The sequence below is a fragment of the Physella acuta genome, unplaced genomic scaffold, assembly GCF_028476545.2.
Source record: "Physella acuta isolate Inbredline_101_S28 unplaced genomic scaffold, ASM2847654v3 ptg000320l, whole genome shotgun sequence".
Classification (NCBI taxonomy): domain Eukaryota; kingdom Metazoa; phylum Mollusca; class Gastropoda; family Physidae; genus Physella; species Physella acuta.
In genome coordinates this window covers 1-22,500 of record NW_026731839.1, presented here as the reverse complement: position 1 = coordinate 22,500, position 22,500 = coordinate 1, and the positions used below count along the sequence as shown (strand labels likewise).

Here is a 22,500-nt window from a genome sequence, read left to right as displayed (position 1 = left end):
CTTTTATACACGCAGATAACTTTTATACATGCAGATAACTTCTATACATACAGATAATTTTTACACATACAGATAACTTTTATACCAGCAGATATTTATATACATATATACGGCGTCCCATGTTTACGAACTATTAAGATTTCGAAAGATCCGTACAACGAACTATACGGATTACGAAGAATCCGGATTCCGCTACAAACGATTCGTGTTGCGAAATTTCCATGTTACGATCTATGCGGATTTCAAATAATGCATATAAGGAACAAAAACTATTCAAAAGTATTGTCTCCGCCTAGAAACCGCGCAAGTAGGTCTATTTGTGGCGAGTCAAATTTTCAATGTCCGACATCACATTGAAGTGTGTGCTGGTCTTGATTTCTCTATAACGTGTAAACGTTAGGTTGTGCGTGTTTTGGATGTGTGTGTTTAGGGTGTGTGTGTGTGTTTAGGATATGTGTGTTTAGAATGTGTGTAAGTGAAATGACCTGAAAGCCTAAACAAGCAGGGATTTAAACCGATCTGTTATCTTCTCCTTAGGAAAGAATAACAAACGAACAATTGTATATTGTACACCGTGCCATGAGTCTCAAACGTTTCGAGGGTATAAAAACAAACTCGCTAAATGACACAAAGTTAGGGGTAACTTCGTGTAACAGGGGTAATTCCATGTAACAATATAAGGTCAGGGGTAATTATAACAACACAAGGTCAGGGGTAACTATAACAACACAGGGTCAGGGGTAACTATAACAACACAGGGTCAGGGGTAACTATAACAACACAGGGTAAGGGATAACTATAACAACACAGGGTCAGGGGTAACTATAACAACACAGGGTCAGGGTTAAACCCCATGTAACAACACAGGGTCAGGGGTAACCCTTTATAACAACACAGGGTCAGGGGTAACCTTTTATAACAACACAAGGTGACGGGTACCTATGTATAACAACACAAGGTCAGGGGTAATCTCGTATAACAACACAAGGTCAGGGGTACCTATGTATAACAACACCACATCAGGGGTAACCTCGTATAACAACACCAGGGTCAGGGGTAACCCCGTCTTAACAGAAAACAAACTCATCAAACGGCCGCAAAGACACCGGCTGTTGTTGCAATTAATTAACGCGGCAAGCACGTGCAGCAGTACATTGAACACGTGCTAGCAACTGAGACGGTGCTGACGTAAAGAAAAAAAAGGGGGGGGGGGGTGTTTTGTCAGCAAATCACATCAACCAAGACGCCGGGGTGTCAGTCTTAGAACGGCAAGTGAAGCTAGCAGAAAGATATTCAGATTTTTTTATATGGGTTAAGAATCTTTCTGTTACAGTAACTCATCTCTCTATCATTAGCAGGATTTGCGTACACGTATTTACGTTTAATAATGTACAAATTTAAAATAAAGCATCCGTTACATATTTTTCTTAATATGTTTCTTTAGACCCTTTAGCGTGGACAGCAAAGGCTGAGGCGACCATCGCCACAACGAAGTCGATTTGTGGAAATTTTCTTCACATCCAGCCATGTCATTCCAGCATTTTCGTATGTAGTTTCATGGGATACATTTATGAGACCGTTGATTCCGCTGTCTAGGCGATACATTAGTTTTCATCTTCGCACTTGATTAATTGTGTTCGCTGTCGAACTGGGTTTTAAATAACGTAGCCCCTATGATTGCATGATCCCTTCAAGCAGTTTTGGTTTGTAACATTTCTCTCAGACAGTAACTTCATCGAACACTCAGTCACGCAGAATTAAAAAAAAAAATATGCGATCAACAATAATTTTAAAATAAATATGTGTTATTGTTAATTCATGCTTCATTATCTTCTTTGTACAAAACGAGCACTGTCTCTTCCACTACCCCCCCACCCCCTCCCCACCCCCAACAGCTACCGTCCATCTTAATGCACATAGGTGAGTGGGCTCAACACTAGTTCGCCCAGTGCCGGCGCCAGATTATTTAGCGCCCTAGGCCAAACTCATAAAACGCCCCCTTTCACACAAATTAATTACTAAAACATATGTATAAGAAAACAATTAATTAAAAGTGACATATTAATTTATTATCGATTGCATACATGTTATACATAGACATCAAAATCATATTCCAGTTTGCAAGCGTAATCACATTCTATTGAACAAATTTTCCTAAGTATACGAGTCTACTTTGTACATAGCCCCTTCCCCCCCCCCCCCCCTTAGTAAATTTCAAGTGCTTTTTAGCTTGACTGTCTCTATTTATAATTGTGAAATGTCTATATTGTATGTAACGTTCTTTTTTTTAAAATAAAGGGTTATAAATTTTATAGATTCCAACCTACAATTGTTATATATGAATCATTTAGGAGAGGGTGAAAAATATGAAAAGACACTTAATTAATTAGATTATAATTTGCGAAATACACGCATGTGTTGCACTATCTCATACTGTATGTCTACTAACATTAAGTATTGCAATCTACAACGGCTACTGATGTATTTGTTTTTTTCAACTTGATAATGCCAAAAAAAAACTTTCAAACTATTTTGTTTAGAACTTCTGCTCTATATAACTTTTACAATAGCAAATTATTATTTGCAATTGTAAAAATTATATAGTTGTATTTATAAGTAAGCGGTCAACATAAAGTGCAGGAATTTGAAATGAATGTAAATTAAGCGACGAATTATCTCCCAATTGGAAATCCAAATACCCAAATTTTAATCAAGGGAAATAACTTTCAATAGAATAGCTAAATTAACCAAGTGTAACTAAGACATGCATTAAAAAACACAATAAAACGCTATAAATTTCATTACGTAATAATTATAACACAGCTTTTATATTATTTATGGAACCGTGTCAAAAGAATATATTTTTCTAATTGACTACTTAACTGTACGTTTTGTTTCAAAGTCCAAACATGGTTGTTTTATTATAACATACTTCTAGTCAATTTTGATGACATGCTGTTCATTGCAGCTTAAAATTAAATATCATAAACAAAATTTTGGATCCCCTAAATAAAGGGACGCCTTTCAAAATAAACGTGAATGATCTCCCCTCAATTTTCTCGAATACTCTTATGTAACACTACGGGGGATGGCAACTCGGAATGTAGACATGATTTTTAATCTATTTTTAATTACTTAAACTTTTAAAAAAATTTAGAATCTCGTAGAAAAAAAAGAACTGCGCAACATGTGATGGCAAACAATATTTGTATAATAGTGCGGAATAATGGTGGGTCTACTTTATAAATTCATATAACATTTTTAACGAAATCGGAAATCGCGTGAATTACTACTTCCGGTCAACGGTAGTGTTTTCCGTCCTGAATTGAAAGTATCTAACTTACGATAAACTCGACTACTCGATATACTCTACTACATTCACAACACATACCAAACTTCGATACCTAAACATAACTCGACTCTACACTTAACTTCGCATGGCTCTACAAACGATACTCCCAATCAACAACGATTTCACTAGACCTACTACTACACGTTAACAGACAATACAATTCGATACCTTAATACCACAAGACCCGATAGTCTCAGACTCCAAAACCTCATACTTCATCACCTACATTCTCATTTCTCTACTACCAATCAGGTTCCACTAGCCCTTCAACTGCACAACAGCCAAATAAAAACACGACACTGTAACACTTCGATACTTTATACCAGGGGTCTCCAAACTTTTCAGCCTGAGGGCCGCATAAACTATCAAATATAAGTTCGAGGGCCAGAGTTTCTTCCTCCTCCCCCCCCCCCTATGGATGGCACCCTAGCCGACCGCCTAGTTCGCCTTATAGGTAGCGCCGGCCCTGCCTCCCCCCCCCCCCACTTCTTAATGCAGGCAGATGAGGGCGCCCAACACTATGTTCAGACCACACTACTTAATACAGATAGTGGGCCCTACACTACGTCTCTTCCACACTACTTAATGCAGGTAGTGGGCCCTACACTATGCCCTCCCCCACTACTTAATGCAGATAGTGGGCCCTACACTATACCCCCCCCCCCACCACTACTTAATGCAGATAGTGGGCCCTACACTACGTCTCTTCCACACTACTTAATGCAGATAGCGGGCCCTACACTACGTCTCTTCCACACTACTTAATGCAGATAGCGGGCCCTACACTACGTCTCTTCCACACTACTTAATGCAGATAGCGGGCCCTACACTACGTCTCTTCCACACTACTTAATGCAGATAGTGGGCCCTACACTATGCCCCCCCCCCCACTACTTAATGCAGATAGTGGGCCCTACACTACGTCTCTTCCACACTACTTAATGCAGATAGCGGGCCCTACACTGTGCCCCCCCCCACCACTACTTAATGCAGGTAGTGGGCCCTACACTATGCCCCCCACCACTACTTAATGCAGGTAGTGGGCCCTACACTATGCCCCCCACCACTACTTAATGCAGGTAGTGGGCCCTACACTATACCCCCCCACCACTACTTAATGCAGATAGCGGGCCCTACACTATGCCCTCCCCCCCCCCCACCACTACTTAATGCAGATAGTGGGCCCTACACTATGCCCTCCCCCACTACTTAATGCAGGTAGTGGGCCCTACACTATACCCCCACCACTACTTAATGCAGATAGCGGGCCCTACACTATGCCCTCCCCCCCCCCACCACTACTTAATGCAGATAGTGGGCCCTACACTATGCCCCCCACCACTACTTAATGCAGATAATGGGCCCTACACTATACCCCCCCCCCACTACTTAATGCAGGTAGTGGGCCCTACACTATACCCCCCCCCCCCCACTACTTAATGCAGATAGTGGGCCCTACACTATACCCCCCCCCCCCACTACTTAATGCAGGTAGCGGGCCCTACACTATGCCCCCCACCACTACTTAATGCAGGTAGTGGGCCCTACACTATACCCCCCCCCCCACCACTACTTAATGCAGATAGCGGGCCCTACACTATACCCCCCCCCCCCCACCACTACTTAATGCAGATAGTGGGCCCTACACTACGTCTCTTCCACACTACTCAATACATATAAGTAAGCAGGCACCGCACTACAATGCACCCGAAGCTCGCACAAACTATTTTTAAACTTCGCCTCACGGATCAACCCCCAGGGCAGACAACTGCGTGAAAACAAAGTCTCCCCGTGACGTCATGTATTGTTACTTCCCTTCGAGTTGCTTGCACTCCCAACAGAACACAATGCCGTCCCAATATTATGAAGGTCTTGTATATCAAAAGCTCCAACATTTTCTCCCCTGTTATGCTAGATCACCTGCCTCAGTAATTAAGGTTAGGTTTAAAAGCTGAACAATGCGCGGGGTTGAAAATTCCTAACTTTTAAACGAAATACTGGCGTAGGTATGGAATACCGAGTCAAGATAATAAAAAAATCGAGTAGAGAGCATGACGAAGCATGTTTCAAGACTAGTATTAGAAGGTTTATTTTATCGTTTTATTTTTTTTTTTTTGAAGTCGACGAGTCAACTTTTTTTTCGCGAGGCTTTATGGTTTAAAACAATAATGGAAATAATATAAATTTAGTCACGAAATATATAGGGGTCATCCATAAATGACGTCACGCTTTTTTTGCCGATTTTTACCTCCTCCCCCCTCCCCTCCGTCACAGGTCGTCACAAAAAGCCAGACCCCCCCCCCTAAAATGACGTCAGGATTTTGATAATATTGTCGTTGTGAGAGATAATGTGTGAGGGATATCCTATGGCGGTAAAACCTTAATGTGAATCTTTTGTCCGGGTTGGTCCACCATTTACGGATGGCCCACCAGTCACCACTATGGATGGCCTACCAGTCACCACTATGAATGGCCCACCAATTACCACACCGGTTGCCCGGATGGCTCAATAGTCACCACAACGGATGGCCCACCAGTCACCACATGGATGGCCCACCAGTCACCAATATGGATGGCCCACCAGTCACCACTATGGATGGCCCGTCAGTCACCACTATGGATGGCCCACCAATTACCACACCGGTTGCCCGGATGGCCCAACAGTTACCACAACGGATGGCCCACCACTACGGGTGGCCCGGTGTGTGCGTGCGTGTATGTAACAAGCCAAGTGTTTTAAAAGCCACGATTTCTGTTTGTTTTAAAACACAAATTGGCTGTCTCGTAGGTTTTATAACAGTAGTCACTGGAACAGTTGCACGGTGCACGTCTGATGCAGTTCGGTGCACGATGCACCGTCTAGAAAAGTTGAGTGCGCCGTTTGAAAAAGAATTCGTGTAAATACGAAAATTGTTGGTAAGAACAATTTTAAACTCTGGTAAAAGACGAAGGTTAATTTACACAGGTGTCTCAAGTTCAGCGGGAAAACATTTTCAAAACATTTAGAAAACATTTAGAAAACATTTAGAAAACACTACATTTCGTTTGTACTTCAGGTTAAGGATTGTACATCTTACAACAAAAACAAATCGTGCATTTGATTACGAAAACAACAGTGCTCATTTTGTTAAGTAAGTCTTTTAATCAATGAAATATCAGATTAAATCAGGATTTATGTCTTTTGTTTAATGGACACCAGCGAAAAAAGTCTCAAAGGTATTTGAGAGGTGCATAAATTAATTTAAAAATCTTGCACGGCGTAGTTACAATTAATATGGTTATAAAATCCTGTCTGTCTGGTTTTTTTTCGGACTTTACTAAAGATTGGATGTATTTTATGTTTTTAATATTTTCGGTAACTAAATAAAAAATAAAAAAAAGCAAAAACAATTTGGTTTTCACGTGTAATGGCGACATAAACAATGGCCGCCATAAATTTTATTGTACACATTGTAAGCTAAAAATAGAAAAAATAGGTCATGGTGTTGAAATTTGCATAGTTATTTAAAAACTTGATCTGCAAAGTTTTGTAAACAAAATAACTATAAAGTGGGGCTGTCAGAAATCGATCACGGAGTTCCTTTACAGCCAATCAATGTTTGTCTTACGAAAGTAAAACATCGGGTTATAACTTAGGCTTGATGAAAATAAATAGAAATGTAGCCTTAAACTCAACAAATTATTTTCAAGTTCTCTGGATCTGCAACTTATATAGCATTGATTCTAAAAATATTAAATTTCTGAATTAATTTTAGGCTTAAGTTTTTAATAAATTTTATCTTTTATAAATTTTACTATTTTTATGGTCCTAAATCGAAAAAAGCACATTTTATTCCATGTCAACAACATTACGGAAGGAATCTCGTCAACTCGCTGGTGTCCATAGGGAAAAAAGGTCTTAAAACAAACCGAGTGTGAGGTGCGCATAAAGGATTTTTTTTTATTCAACGAGAGAAGCAATGACATTAAGCAACCAGAAGTGGAATTTTTTTCGTGTTTAAATTTACGTTACATGCTAAACCAATCTTAGTTCTGTGCTCGATTCAAGTCCAGTTAACGATTTTACCATCCACAACACCTCGTAATCCACGTAGTCACAAGCGCCCCCACATCCAGAAATCCATTAGCCGCAACCCCCCTTACAAAAATCCCCGCCGACGCCCCTAGACCACAGCGTTCACTACCCCCGTATGGCTGCCTTGAAATTATAGCTGACAAACACACCAACGCGAAGAGCTTGACCTTGCCCATCTTGAAAATGTGTTTAGCATTCTTTCTTTCGTTTTTAACTGGCCAGTCTTTTAAAAAAAAAATATGATAGACTTGTTCGAAGGCGGGAAAAACAAACAGACGACACGCGAAGCAGACGATATCCATGTAGAGAGTGAAAAAAGGGGGAGATAATTATCAAACCATCTTGGCGGGACGCACCATTTGACTTGTGGGCAAAGACAGCAGGCCAGCGGACGAACGCGATGCGGCAAAGCTTCCGTTCAATTAGAAAATGACTTCTGCTCATTAGAAAAGTATATCTTTTTTGAGGCCGGCTAATGAACTTTTAAACGACTGTGACGGGGAATTTTTTTTTTTTATGGTTTGATACGAAAAATTTATTTTTATTGATGTAAACTGTAAGGTAGCAAAGCAGCTGTTTCGAGAAATCAAGAAAAAAAATTGACTTAGTCAAAAAAACATGACTAATATCATCAAGTCAGATTGTGACTTGGTCATAAAACATGACTAGTATTATTAAGTCAGATTGTGAATTGGTGATACTGGTGTGACTTCTGCACATAAAACAACAACAGCGCTGACGTAACGAAGTCTAGAGTAAGTAAAACAAAAGAGGCTCACTGCGCATGTCTTATCTAAACATGCTTAGTCTATCCTAAAGTGCGTGATGTTAAGATTTTAACCAAATTTTTCGAAGAGGAAAAAAAACGTCTATTTGGGTGGGCAATGTTTTTGTTGACGTAAAAAGAAATTGTTCAAGTAAAACAAAGAAAGGGCGGCTACTCCTGATGTATCTGGGACAGGGGAGACAAATATTTATTTTTGCAAGCTTCACCGTTGTAACAGTACCGGGTAATATGTTTTCACAAGTCTTTTACACGCCTTATGTATAACGGACAATATGGAGGGTCAGTATCATGTACATAAAGACAGCTGTTACGTGGTTTCTCGCCTACGTGAAGATAGTGTGACCATCACAAGGTCAAGTCGCCTTGACCGTCACAGACGACAGACGAAGATCGAATTATCGACCTGAGCTCGAGTCTCTCTACCTAGTTTATTAATAATCGCGCGCTCTACTAAAACAACACTACTACAACCTGTTTATTAATAAAATACTTAAAAAAAACTTTTTAAAAAACCACGTTTTTCTTGTGGACTAAAAAGTAGAAAATAAATTTTTCTTTTGTGCTTCCTCGAGCTGTGCAGGTTCTTGTGATGACTGACAAAAAACGGGGGTACGTTCACCATCAAATTTCCCGACCCATCTGCCCGACCCACGATTGGGGCCGAAGTAACTGTGTCAATAGGCCTCCAGTATTGTCGGTATGTTTAGAAATCATGTCCTCGATTGTATGGTCCTTGGGGCGTAATGTAATTAAGCTAATTTAGGTCTCTAATTGCTAGTTTTTATGATTGCATCTGAAATTGTTAGGCGAAAATAGCCTGCATTCCAAATTTCAGATCTCTAGAGCAATCAGAAGTGGGCTAATTTTCGATGTCAATTTTAACAACAAACATCCAAACAAACAAACAAATAAACGCGAAGCTGAGTTAAGAAAAACGTGTTAAAAAACTAGAAAACAATCACACAGTCTATACGTCCAGAAGCCCCAGAAACTGTATATCATTTCAGCCAATTAAACCTAAAGATGCTACATCACCTCGTCTAAGCTACAGGTATACTTATTACATCGACTGCTGTAAATCGTATACATCCTTTACAGGCCGAATGAGATACGTTACATTACTTGTGTTATCTCTTATGAGCTTTTGACAAATCTCATTGAAATGACTGATTCTATAGACTTTATTAACAAAGTACTAACACAAAAAAACAACATTGGAGCTATTTCGACAGGAAAATAATACAAGGTTGACACGTAATGCTTAATTGTGTTAGGGGAAATTCCGTCCAACTTTACAATTCAGAACAAAGAATAATTATGGTGTATCAATTTTTTCATGCATATTTCCACGGTATTTGACGTCTACAAACAAATACAAAAAAATGAGTAATTAAAGACTATATTACACAAACAGAGATGATGATAGACAAAATATAATACATGAATGATATTTTAAGCACCCATTGCATGCTACTGAAGCGTTCAGTTGGTCCATCATAGAGATCAGATCGCCTGTAACATTTGCTTACAGCAGGTCGTACAACTCGTGCATAGTTTTGTTATACAAAGAAACAAAACATTTTTAAAATTGTTAGCTCCCCTTACGGATAGGTTAAAAAAAAAAGTTGAAAACATGGTAAGCACATCAGGGTCAAATGAAAGAAGGTTCTTAACTTTGAACAACACTCGGGTATTTTTTATACCCCGTCACCAAACCCATCGGGGATCATCTGTCAATCTTTTTTCTCGGCACCCCCCCCCCCACCCCACCTCCTTTATTTTTTAAAATAAACAAAGCCACAACATCATCGTTTGAAATGTACCATTTTGTTTTCAAATATACAAAGAGCCATACACGCAGAATCCATATATTGAACCAATAGCTTATTTTACACTTTAAGAAACTTTAGGAAGAAGCTACAAAGGCTACAAGCTTAAATGTGGAACACGTTTTTTTTTTCATTTCAAAAACTGGGAAATTCCCGAAAACACATTTTAACTTCCCATGTCTTTGTCTAGTCTACAGATATGTAAGATGTTTCAGGGCGTTTCTTATGTCGAGAAACTGAAATTAAAATAAAAGCATAGACGTAGCCTATACTTTACTATCTAAACGCAATATAACATACTTGAAAGAAAACATGCCAAATGTATATATATGCCAAATATATATTGCAATATTTTCTTATATATGAATTAATTGAAACAAAGCATGCCAAAATGTTAACGTGTTGCAATATTTTTCAGAGTGAGTAATTTTAAACATATTTTAATAATACCACATTTAAAATATTTTTAAAATATAACGATTATTTCTCCCATAGTAATACACAAAGTATTATATCAATACATACATTTATTTTAATCGTAAAAATGTAGCTATTTCTTCAAACAACATTTAAGTAAAGAAATAGGCTAGCCACCGTAGTTGACTACAGTGGCGTAGCTGAGGGAGGGCGGGTGGGGCGGCCGCCCCGAACTCAGACCCTTAAGGGGGCACCAAAAGTGGGGTATAAAAATTAATTAAAAGCTCATTTTAAGATAAAGTATTGAATTATACACAGTCAAAGGAATAACCAGATATAGAAATAACTATATATAAATGTGAGATGGGGGGCGCAAAATTAACAGTCCACCCCGGGCGCCGGAATGGGTCGCTACGCCTCTGGTTGACACACAGCACACGTGCGTGCAAGTAACGCAACAAAATACTGTCGTCTGTTATAACCATAGCCCAGCTGTTGAGCGCCGCGGGGTGGGGCTGAAGCGGCAAACGATGAACACAGAACACATAGAGGGCCAATGAGGCAGAGGTTGTTAGGCGATTCAAAATCTTTAACCGGCTTAACCGGGGCAGCAAGTTAGGGTTACGATTCATCGGCTTTCAACTTAACGAATTCTCAACATCGCAGCCGTTTTTAAAATATTATCCTCCATTTGTTGATGACCCGTGGATGAATTGAAAAGTCGGTTGTAGCTTGCAGACAAGTTTTGTAGCAGTTTTAAAAAAAAAAGAGACAACCCATGCAAGGGGAAATCATCCTTGATTAAATTCAACGTAATGTAACTGGAGTTGTTTTTTTTTGTGGGGTTTTTTTTTTGTTTCTTTTTTTAATTGTAGTAATGCAGAGGTTTGATAGGCCTACATAAAACAGGACAACCAGTTTAAAAGCTACGAAATAAATAAATCATTCTGCAACAATTTATGTTTTTTCTTTGCGAAATAAAAAAAATGAATATAACAGCAAGCAGTATTACAATTTGAGCAAATAATCTGAAACGTGTTCTAGGTCAATTAGCAAATTTTTTTAAATATAAAAACCTTATCCAGATTAAATTTTGTGTCAGTACTTTGTAATGTTGTTCTCCAATGTGTGCAAATTGAAAGAATGAAAGACACAAAGCTATTTTAAATTGATTTAGTGTTTTAAATATGAATGCAAATTGTTGGGCAGTATCTACAACTTCTTTCCACATACATGTTACATCACAGAATAAATATTGACAATCCTTTTCGATTAAATGATTTTTTTAGTTAATTGAAGAACACAAATAATTTAAAGGATAGGTCTAGCAGAGAATATATACTAATTTTAAAATGCACATATTAATTCAAGCCAATCCATTAACTAAACCTTTCAAAGATTGATTTTGTAAAAAGTATTTTTAAGGTAAAAAAAAAAAAATATTAAAATAATTTAACAAATAATTTAAAGGATAGATCTAGTAATGAGTGTATAATGATAATTAGTAAAACTAATCATCTTCAATATTGACCCATTGTAAAGAATGCGTAGAGTTCAGTGCAGCATAAGGAGTGTATAATAATAATTAGTGAAACTAATAATCTTCAGTATAATATTTGACCCATTGTAAAGAATGTGCAAAGAGATCCAACTGAGTTCTGTGTAGCATAAGGGTAATTAATGTATTATAATGATTAGTAAAACTAATTCAAAGACTGACCTGTTCCCTTCCAGACATCCCATATGATGCGAGATGGTAAACCACACTGGCACCCTTGAAAACTGTAGATAACATCTCAACATCTGTGATGTTCACCTATAAAAAAACACATAATAATTTTTTTTTTATTTAACATGTTATTTTCAATATTTTAGTAAAAAGAAGTAGTTTATTGGGTTTATTAAATTTTCTATTTTCCTATTTGTGCCCAAAATACTTGGAGCATATAAAGTAGAATTCAACTATTTCAATAACCGCAGCATATGAAGGGATAGTGTGGTCAGCATCGTAACCAGCATCTTTGGTTTCCCAATCGTGAGTTAGGTACTTATCAGAGCTGGAATTCCAACAGTCTCCAAATTGATACTTTTGGCTCTACCATCCCAGTAGACTGACTATACCCTAATTTATACATTAGAATGATCATAATTTTTTTTTATTTTAGCAATAGTTAAGCAACATAATCTTTTACTAAATATGTCATTTTTATCTTATTTCTACTTTACAGCGATAATACAAAAGTTATCCACCAAGTTAAACAATGTGACCTACTGGATTACAATCAAAATTTCTAGCAGTAAAGAATGGAAGTATAGTAAACAAAGCTTGAAGTAAGAAACAATGAGACATGGATTATAAAATGGTTTTGTATTTGTTGTTTTCTCCTGATGGTGGAACATCCTGTGCTGGGCAGTAGGTAAGTGATGAGAATGACTGGTGATTGAAAGTAAATGTGTGAGTGAGAATGACTGGTGATTGAAAGTAAATGTGTGAGTGAGAATGACTGGTGATTGAAAGTAAATGTGTGAGTGAGAATGACTGGTGAAACTTGTTTAGCAAGTGATTAAGTGATTGGGAGAGAGTGACAATAAACAGAGAAATTTGTTTTACATGTGAATGGAAATAAATATGTGAATAAGAGTGAAACAAGAACATTTGAGTCACATGTGATTGGAAGTTAATATGCAAATGAAAATGACCAGACAAATGTGTTTTACATGTGAATGGAAATAGATATGTGAATGAGAACATCCAGTAGAACTGTGTTACATGGCATTGGTGGTAAATGTTGAAATAAATGCTGAAAGCTTGGAGGGAATATTTTTTTATGAAAAGGACTAACCAATAAAAAAGCTATGCTTAAAACATTTATAAAAACTGTATATATAAAAGGATGCCTAATTCTGTTGAATACTTAAAACACTGCTTACTGAAAAATGAAAATAAATTTCAATTAGGTTATTATAGTTAAAATGGGTAAACACCTTGATAAATTCCATTCTCTCTTCAAGATCCCAAACAGGTTCTTTAAGATCCAAAAGTTTGACCTGGTGACCTTTCTTAGCCAATCTTTTACCCAGGGAGAATCCTGGAAACCCTCCGCCACCTGTAATTATGTGGATCTCAGGCTTCTTGATTGATGAGGTCATGGTACTACTAACTTCTGATTTAACAATCTGTAGAAAAATAAAGTGAAACTTATAGTTTTTATTTTTAAAAAAGGCATAAATCTTTTAATAAAAACAATAACTTATGAGTATCAAACAAATAAAATTAATTTATAAATACATTGCAAAATGAAAAAAATTGTAGGCCTATCTAAAATAATTTTAGAATGTAAATTTTGATATGTATTATTTTGAGATTCCTTGTATAATGACTTACTACAGAACTAGTAAAAAAGGTGTAATTTACTTTTACAGTAAAACACCTCAAAATAATGAAAATTCTGTATCTAAGATTAGGATTTGCTTGTATAACACACAACAATTATAACAGCAACAGTACCAGTACCTCTATTTGTAATGTTTAGACCTAGTATTAGCCTATATTATTTCTAATTTTTTAAAACTATTTACTTCTGGCCTAGCCTAGAAATTTATAATAATAGCGCCTATACAACTATAATTAACTATATAATATTACTATATAGATATTATTACTATTAGGCCTATTATTAGGCAATTATTTAAAATTAAAAATAAATAACAGAACAGCAACAAACAAATTAAAATACTTAGCACTTAGGCCTAAACAAACTACGAAGTAACTGCTGTTTCTTCACATACTAATACTATAAATGAACTCCCTCCCTCGAGTTTGCCTCGAGAAGTGGCCTCTCATGTTGAAAACGAGAAGAAAAACAACAAAACAGCAACAGAGGAGAGAGTGTGTCACGATGACTTGAGTCGAGTTGAAGATAAAAATCAAAATGAAAATAGCTTTTCTAAAACTAAAACGTTATGTGTAGTCGTGTACGAGACATAATTTATAATTTTATAAATTTTGCAACTTACCTCGCTGCCTGTTTTTAGTTAAGTTAGATGCTAAATCTAGCTTATTTTGCTCACACCAGTACAGCAAACAAACAAATCTTGTAACTCCGCCTACTCGAGCCGAAATGTTTTTGTTGACACAGATTTGTTTCACGCTAAGATTGTCGTAATGTCTATCACAGTAAGATAGCCAATAGTAATGTAATTTTAGCTACACATTTAGAGCGAAGACATAGTAGTTTGGTTTCACCGTTGGCTGCGTAGATTGTTGTTTTGTAGAAGAAAATATGGGATTTTGTTTGCGAGCGTCGGGTTACGACATCAATCGATCGGGGCTGGCTTTTTTGTGCGGTGTCTATCTCCCTGGGCAACGGAGATGCCAACATGGCGGATGTATACTAATGGAAATATTCTCGATCAAGAGGAGGGTTGAATTCATTTCAGGATAACAGGTAATTATAACTTATCTTTGAAAAAATATTATTATTTAAGTATTTAGTTTTATCATTATTTACAAACTGCAATTAAAAAACAGAGAATTAGAAATGAAAAGTTTAAAGTAGAGCTTCAAGAGCTAGATAGATTAAATAAAAATCTTAGACCTAGAATCCTAGAATGATCTACTATTCTAGATCTAGATTTTAGTAATTTAGATTCTTGCTCTTTAGAGTTTACAGCTAGATCTAGAATCTAGATCATCAATTTCAATAAAATCTAGATGTAGATCTGATCTAATAAGCATACTAGAATCTCGATTGCATTAGTTAGTCATAAGGCCTACTTTTTAAGTGTAAATAGAGTCTAGTAAATAATAGTGTTAGTATTATTTTCTTTCTGGACTGGCTGGTTTATTTTAGGATGTAGGCCTACCTATTTGTTTTATTTTATTATTATTATTTTTAAAATTTTATTTGTAAAGGTTTTAATTTTTTAGTGTTATAGTTCTGTTTATAATGAACTTTTATGCTTAGACAAGAAATTCCTGGACTGTAGATCTTGATCTGTTTTGTATTTACTGACTTAAGCATTAGCCATTTCCAAGGCAGTATTATAGGACCTATTTATTTTATTATTATTCATATGACAAAAATTTTATCTTAAAAGTTATGTTATGTTTGATGCTAGAAATGAGGTTAGGTCTATATATCATGAATATTTTTATATATTTTAGGTACAAAAGTAGAATTGTTCTTTGATTGATGAGAATTCCAAAATGTATGACCGAGCACCAAGAGACATAAGTTTTAAAATTGGATGCACACCAGAAGTTGTTGGTCCTGGAAGTTATGATTCAGAACTTATTAATAAGTCCAGACTTCGAGCAGGTAATATCAATATTCCTCATTTTAACGTCCATAGTCTCAAGATATGATCACACAATTGCAGCTTTGGGCTAGGTTTAAGCAGAGGCGTAGCTAGGGGAGGGAGGGTAGGGTTGCTGCCCCGGGCGCTGACCTTTTATTGGATGGGGGGGGGGGGGGGGGGTGTGCGAAACCAAATAAGGTAAAAAATATAAGGTTAGTTCAGTTGAAATATCATTTAATAAAGTTGTATCAACTTTTTACATGCTATTCCACTAACACATAAAATCAATTTGTTTTAAATTCTTTTCAAATTTGTACCATTAGTATTCTATAGTCGCTAAATGTTAAAATGTTAAGATTTATCGTGAACTGTAGGTTTTAGTTTAGACAACTACTTTACCCGCATATTGTAAATGCTAGTATACACAATAAATATATTTTAATCACAACGAGCCGACCCGCAGCGTATCATACGCCGCTATTTAGTTGTTTTATTTTCTACTTTTCAGTAATTCATAATTTGTGAATTCAACAGTACCAATGCTGCCACTGAAAATATTTGCTTTAAAACACTAACCCCCCAACACCCCCCCCCCCCCCCGTGAAAGCAGCCTCCTCTTAGTTATTTCTTAGTTACCTCCTGTAAGTTTAAAATCGAACTAAATTATCTGCCCCTAATAGAAACCCGACTCTATGGCTCTACGATTTGTAAACATTTAGCTTTGTAAACATTTAGCGTGACCACAGCTCACGCCAGACAATGTGGGGGTGGGGTGGGGGTGGTAGTGATAGTGATAGAGAGAAAGAGAGGGGACTGCAAGGAGGCGCTTTGTTTTCTAACGGCTCCCAGAAGAGAATTATATATATAGATACTAACAATGGTATAGTCCAATGCTAAAATTAGCTGCAATCTTGAAAATTAAATTAGCATCAGCTCTCTCCTAAACCATAAACAATGTTTATATTTTCAGATGGCTACTTAAACCACAAACAGTGTTTATATTTTCAGAAGGCTACTTAAACCACAATGTTTATATTTTCAGATGGCTACTTAAACCATAAACAATGTTTATATTTTCAGATGACTACTTAAACCACAAACAATGTTTATATTTTCAGATGGCTACTTAAACCACAAACAATGTTTATATTTTCAGATGGCTACTTAAACCACAAACAATGTTTATTTTTTCAGATGGCTACTTAAACCACAAACATTGTTTATATTTTCAGATGGCTACTTAAACCACAAACAATGTTTATATTTTCAGATGGCTACTTAAACCATAAACAATGTTTATATTTTCAGATGGCTACTTAAACCATAAACAATGTTTATATTTTCAGATGGCTACTTAAACCACAAACAATTTCTATATTTTCAGATGGCTACTTAAACCATAAACAATGTTTATATTTTCAGATGGCTACTTAAACCACAAACAATTTCTATATTTTCAGATGGCTATGCTCCGTTTACAAACAATGTTTATATTTTCAGATGGCTACTTAAACCACAAACAATGTTTATATTTTCAGATGGCTATGCTCCGTTTTTGTCTATGTCCAGTAGAGAGACTTTCCTTAAAGTTAGTGACCAAGTAGTGGCCGCACCAGGACCTGGCCATTATGATGTTCATTTGCTTCGGGATGGAGTCAAGGTAAGATAGCATTCTGACCAGGTTCATGTATAAACCTTTTCCTTGTTTATTTTTTCGTCTTTTATTGAAAAACAAAGTCTTCACTAGGAAGAAAAGTTTTGGTGTAGTATCTCTCACACAATTTTATTTTGTTCTGTGTAAATCACATCACAACTGTATTCTACATTATTATAAAAAAGTGTCTAACCAAATATTTTAAAACACAAAAGTTCTGTTTGTAAGAGTTCATTCTGAAACTTTGAAATATATTCATGTATTCGTTACAAATGTTTATCTCAATGATCTTATAAAATTCTAGGACATATAATAAAATTATTATCAGTGATTAGTATAGTTTATATAAGAAAAAAAAAGTTAATGAATTACTTCTCACATTAAATGTTAGTTATAGTTTCCTTTTTCATACTTGTAAACACATTGTATGTCTATGCTGTAGATAACAAATTTTAAAAGCTCAAATAATTCTGTAGGGCGGATCTACTCTGTCTAACAAGGCCAAACGATTTGTGGAGATCCCTGAGGACACTCCTGGTCCCGGGGCTTATTCCTCTCATGCTTACAAAGAGTTTGGGCGCAAGTCAAAATCTGCCCCTGGCACAGGAAGTGAAGATAAAGGAATGGTATGTTTACATACAAGCATATAAATCTTTTCTCACACAAAAAATTTTTCTCACACAATACACTATCATTGCTCACTGTATTGTTAAAGGATATTTATAATAATTTAATTAAACACTTAAATAAAGTATATGCATAAAAAAATTATTAATTTTTTTTTAATATATACATTATGTATTTGTTAATGTTGTTGATTTATTTAAATTCTTTAAATACCCCTATAAAATTATTTAGCGATTTCCCCCAATGCTTTTGAATACAAGGGTAGATAACTTTTACATTGCGTTTTCAAAAACCAAATTGTGTATTACTTCCCTTAGAACGAAATTTTTATTATTTTTAAAGAATTTTTTTTGTCATTTATTTGAATTTCCATGTATTGTTTGGAATGAAAATTAAATAGAAAATTCTATTTAATTAAATATGTTTATCACTGTGTTTCGAATTTTTAAAATTGTATTTCAACTTTTCTATCCACAGTTAATGTCCTCACGTATCAAATTCTACCGCAAGCCCGAGGCACCTTCCATCCCATCCCAGGGCCAGGCGTATGGATATGAAGAATGTGATGACGGGAGTTTGAAAAAACAAGACCCACCAACAAAGGATAACTCTTTAGGCCCAGCATATTACACACCCATGCTAGTGAGTTGTCTTTCTTCATCCACTATTCACAAATTTTCATTGTACTCAAGACTTCAATAATATTATAGTAGTTTTAATACAAATATTTCCATTTACAAAATTTCACATCGAAGACAAGGTTACCGATTAACCAAAAAATCATTACATTAATTAGATGACACTGTAAAAAAGCTATTGCTCATGTTAAAACAATTTTTTTTTAAATGTTATAGTTAAATACAATTTTCAAATTTAAAAAAAAACCTTTGAAATTTGCCTTGTAATTAAACAGTCATTTAGCTTTAAGCACTAAATTTAATGTGGTTTAACAGTCAAATTAACATGTGCTGCAGATCCAAATACGTTTACACAAAACAACTTATATCTAGTTCGAAGGAAAAATTAAACAAATAAACTTTTATTGACCTTTTTTTTTTATTTATAAATTTTATAATTTCACTAAAAGAAAATAATATCAATTATCATTTTTACTATGAGAGATAGTAGTTTTCAAGAATACATAGTTATGTTTAAAATTATTAAATTTTTATCAGGATAAATATATAAATATATATATATATATATAAATAGAAAAGCTTTGTACAAATAATACAGACTGCAAAATGAAGTGCTACTAATCACAATGTTGTGAATAACATTGCCTTGAGTTTATACGCAGACTATGTAAAATCTATGTGTGAATCACCCAGGCTGTGTACAATTTATATGTGAATTACATAGTCTGAGAAAAAAGAATAATGTGAATAACACAAACTGTAAAATATATATTTGAATCACACTGCCTAAGAAATAAAAGTCTGTGGAAAAGTTATATGTGAATCACTCAAACTGAGTAGGCTAAGAATTATATGTGAATTACACAGTCTGTGAAAATGAGGATCATGTGAATGACACAGCCTGTTAAAAGTTACATGTGAATTACACAGTCTGAGAAATATAAAATAATGTGAATCACACATTCTGAGAAATATAAAATAATGTGAACCACACATTCTGAGAAAAACAAAGTATAATGTGATTCACACAGTCTGAGAAATAAAAAATATAATGTGAATCACAGTCTGAGAAATAAAATAAAATATAATGTGAATCACACAGTCTGAGAAATAAAATAAAATATAATTTTAATCACACAGTCTGAGAAATAAAATAAAATATAATGTGAATCACACAGTCTGAGAAATAAAAAAAACATAATGTGAATCACACACCCTGAGTAAACACTGTACAAGACCACTGGTCACAAGCTGCTGTTTCATGGATCTCAAATGTCAAACTCACGAGACCCAAGAGGATTCTATTTTATGTTTGCTCACACAAGCGCAATCAATAGAAGAAAGTAAACTAACTACCCCGCCCTGTCATACAACTCACCCAAACACAAACACCCCCCCTGTTCATAATGACACTTTTTCCCCCTTTCCTTTTCTTAGTAAACAAGACATTTTTTATAGCATCAATCTACCAGCTAACAAAATAAATATATGTATAAGAATAAGGGCAAGGGATGCTGCTACGATAAGTCTAATCTTTCAAATATGTTTGTAGTGATGTCACATTCATCTAGTTTTTAACTGACACCATCATGAATAGTTACTAATACACTAGCACATTAAGTAGATCTAATTAGCAGTACACCCTTATTTTTAAACAAAAGGTTACCTACATAATTCATTGTGAAACGCCTAGCCACTGATATGGAGTAGATATTTTAAGTGCATAGAGTTGAACTCTAGAATCATGGACCACACTTAGGAGAGCTGTTGTCCTAAAGCAAACAAAATATTCATCACTGAACAAAATGATTAATAAATTGTTTTTTTTTTATCCTATGTATTATGGGTGTGTGTGCATATATAAAGATATATATATATATATATATATATATATATATATATATATATATATATATATATATATATATATATATATATAAATGGAGAGACAGGGGGGAGTTGTAGTAGTATTAGAGCAGGTAGGTGTGTTGGAGGGAGAAGGGGGGTGTTGTTGGATGTTGTAACCCTGCACTGAGATGGAATTTATTGCTTTCACGTGTCATTGTGTCACGTGGTTGGCTCGTTGTGTCAGGTCACGATAACATTTAAACACATGACATGCACACACACATACACACACACACAAAAAAACAAAGTTAAAAACACTAGCATCCGCATCAACATTCCATGTTAAATTATGTATGGCTGGTAAGGGGTGGGGGGGGGGGGGGGTTGGTTGTTGTGGGAGGCGGCTGTAACTCAAATACCGTCGCGAAAGTTGGGAGGTGGTAAGTTCTAGCGGCGCTGGGGGTGGAAACGTGACCCCCGTGTCCCATTGTCTAGCGATGTCTTACCTGTCCCGACGGTAGGGACGAATCGGTTTTATTGATGGGTGTTTGTTGTCAGACAGTGGGGGGATCCCGTGCCCCACACGCTCGGTGTTTGGTCTTAGGTTACCAGGGGGGTGGGGGTAGACACGGAGATGGCGACGGGCTTTGCTTGACGTGCGACGGAATACGACACCGTTAAAATACTAGGAAGTGTCTGTTTTTTTTTTAACGTTAACCATGACAACTGGAATTGCGTTTGCTTATTACGTCAACAGAAACGGTCTTGTTCATAATTTATATCAGAAGAACATTCCTTGTTTTGTTAAAACTAAAAAACGCAGAGCAACGGAAAAATTCTTTCTTGCCCGAAAACCGGTGTACACACACACTCAACATACGTCCAGAAAGTATACTCATAAATAAGTTGGAATTTCAAAACAGTGTATTAATTTTTAGGCCAATAAAATAATTGATAAATGTTGTTTAAATCATCTCTTGATCAAGGCAGTGATACATTCTACACACCGTATCAAAAGTATTGAGTCATCTTTTTGTTCAATACCGCGATCGGTCATAGAAACGCATCAATGTCCTTAAAACGTTCAACTGCTTCTGCTGCACCAACATACAGAAAGCTGATCGACCCCATTACTTGTATGGTGAACTAACGATACTGAGAGCACACATTATTTATACTCAGACTACCCCGTCCCTATCCCAAACACCGTAAATAATTAACTGTATGAAAGGAAAGTTCTCTCTCTCTCTCTCTCTCTCTCTCTCTCTCTCTCTCTCTCTCTCTCTCTCTATATATATATATATATATATATATATATATATATATATATATATATATATATATATATATATACTCGGACCAACCTCCCCTACAAAAACACACTAAATAGATATGTTACCAATATAACAGAGACAAGTTCTCCAATCGTTTATACTTAAGACGACCCCGTCCCTACACAAAACAGATATGTTAACAATCTTACCATTGTGTTTCTTCTTCCTAGCCGGACTCGAACCCTACCAAAGTCTACAAAGGCATTCATTTCGGGAAACTTTCCTCCAAGAGGATGGAGTTTTTCGGCAAATCCGGCCCGGGGCCGGGCGACTATGAGCCCTACCCCGAGAAGTCGTGTCTGGCCGAGAACACCAACATAAACGCGGAGGAAAGTCTCAGGTACGAGACCAGGCTGCCCCGGTACCATGAGCAGGTGCAGAAAGAAGCGGAGAAAAAGGTAGGTGGACATAGGTGAGACGAGGTGACTATAGGTGCTACTAGGTGAACATAGGTGGTCCTATGTGTAAATAGGTGATATTACGTGGTGTAAATGTGTGCCACTAAATGTAAATATGTGCTCCTATGCGTAAATATGTGACACCATAATTTGTAAATATGCGCTCTAATGGTAAATATGTAAAATGATGTGTAAATAAGCATTCAGATGTTTAAATTGTTTAAATTGTTTTCTTGTATT

General features: G+C 36.0%; 2 protein-coding genes across 2 annotated transcripts in view; one reads left to right on the top strand and one right to left on the bottom strand.

The window, feature by feature from the left end:
* Nucleotides 1–14,728, bottom strand: part of LOC131940514 (short-chain dehydrogenase/reductase family 42E member 1) — a 257,452-nt gene extending 242,724 nt beyond the window's left edge. The window contains exons 1-3 of the mRNA XM_059299176.1: nucleotides 14,478–14,728; nucleotides 13,446–13,637; nucleotides 12,181–12,276 (exon numbers count right to left, since the gene is read on the bottom strand). Of these exons, the coding sequence (XP_059155159.1) occupies nucleotides 12,181–12,276; nucleotides 13,446–13,610 (261 nt within the window). The 5' untranslated portion in view covers nucleotides 13,611–13,637; nucleotides 14,478–14,728. The remainder of the gene's footprint in view (nucleotides 1–12,180; nucleotides 12,277–13,445; nucleotides 13,638–14,477) is intronic.
* A 47-nt stretch (nucleotides 14,729–14,775) lies between these two features.
* Nucleotides 14,776–22,260, top strand: LOC131940523 (sperm-tail PG-rich repeat-containing protein 2; the record flags this gene model as incomplete). Its single annotated transcript, XM_059299188.1, has 6 exons — nucleotides 14,776–14,908; nucleotides 15,628–15,781; nucleotides 17,300–17,421; nucleotides 17,892–18,041; nucleotides 18,520–18,684; nucleotides 22,033–22,260. Coding segments are annotated over exons 2-6 (777 nt in total), but the record flags the coding sequence as incomplete, so codon positions are not given.
* Between the last annotated feature and the right edge of the window lie 240 nt (nucleotides 22,261–22,500).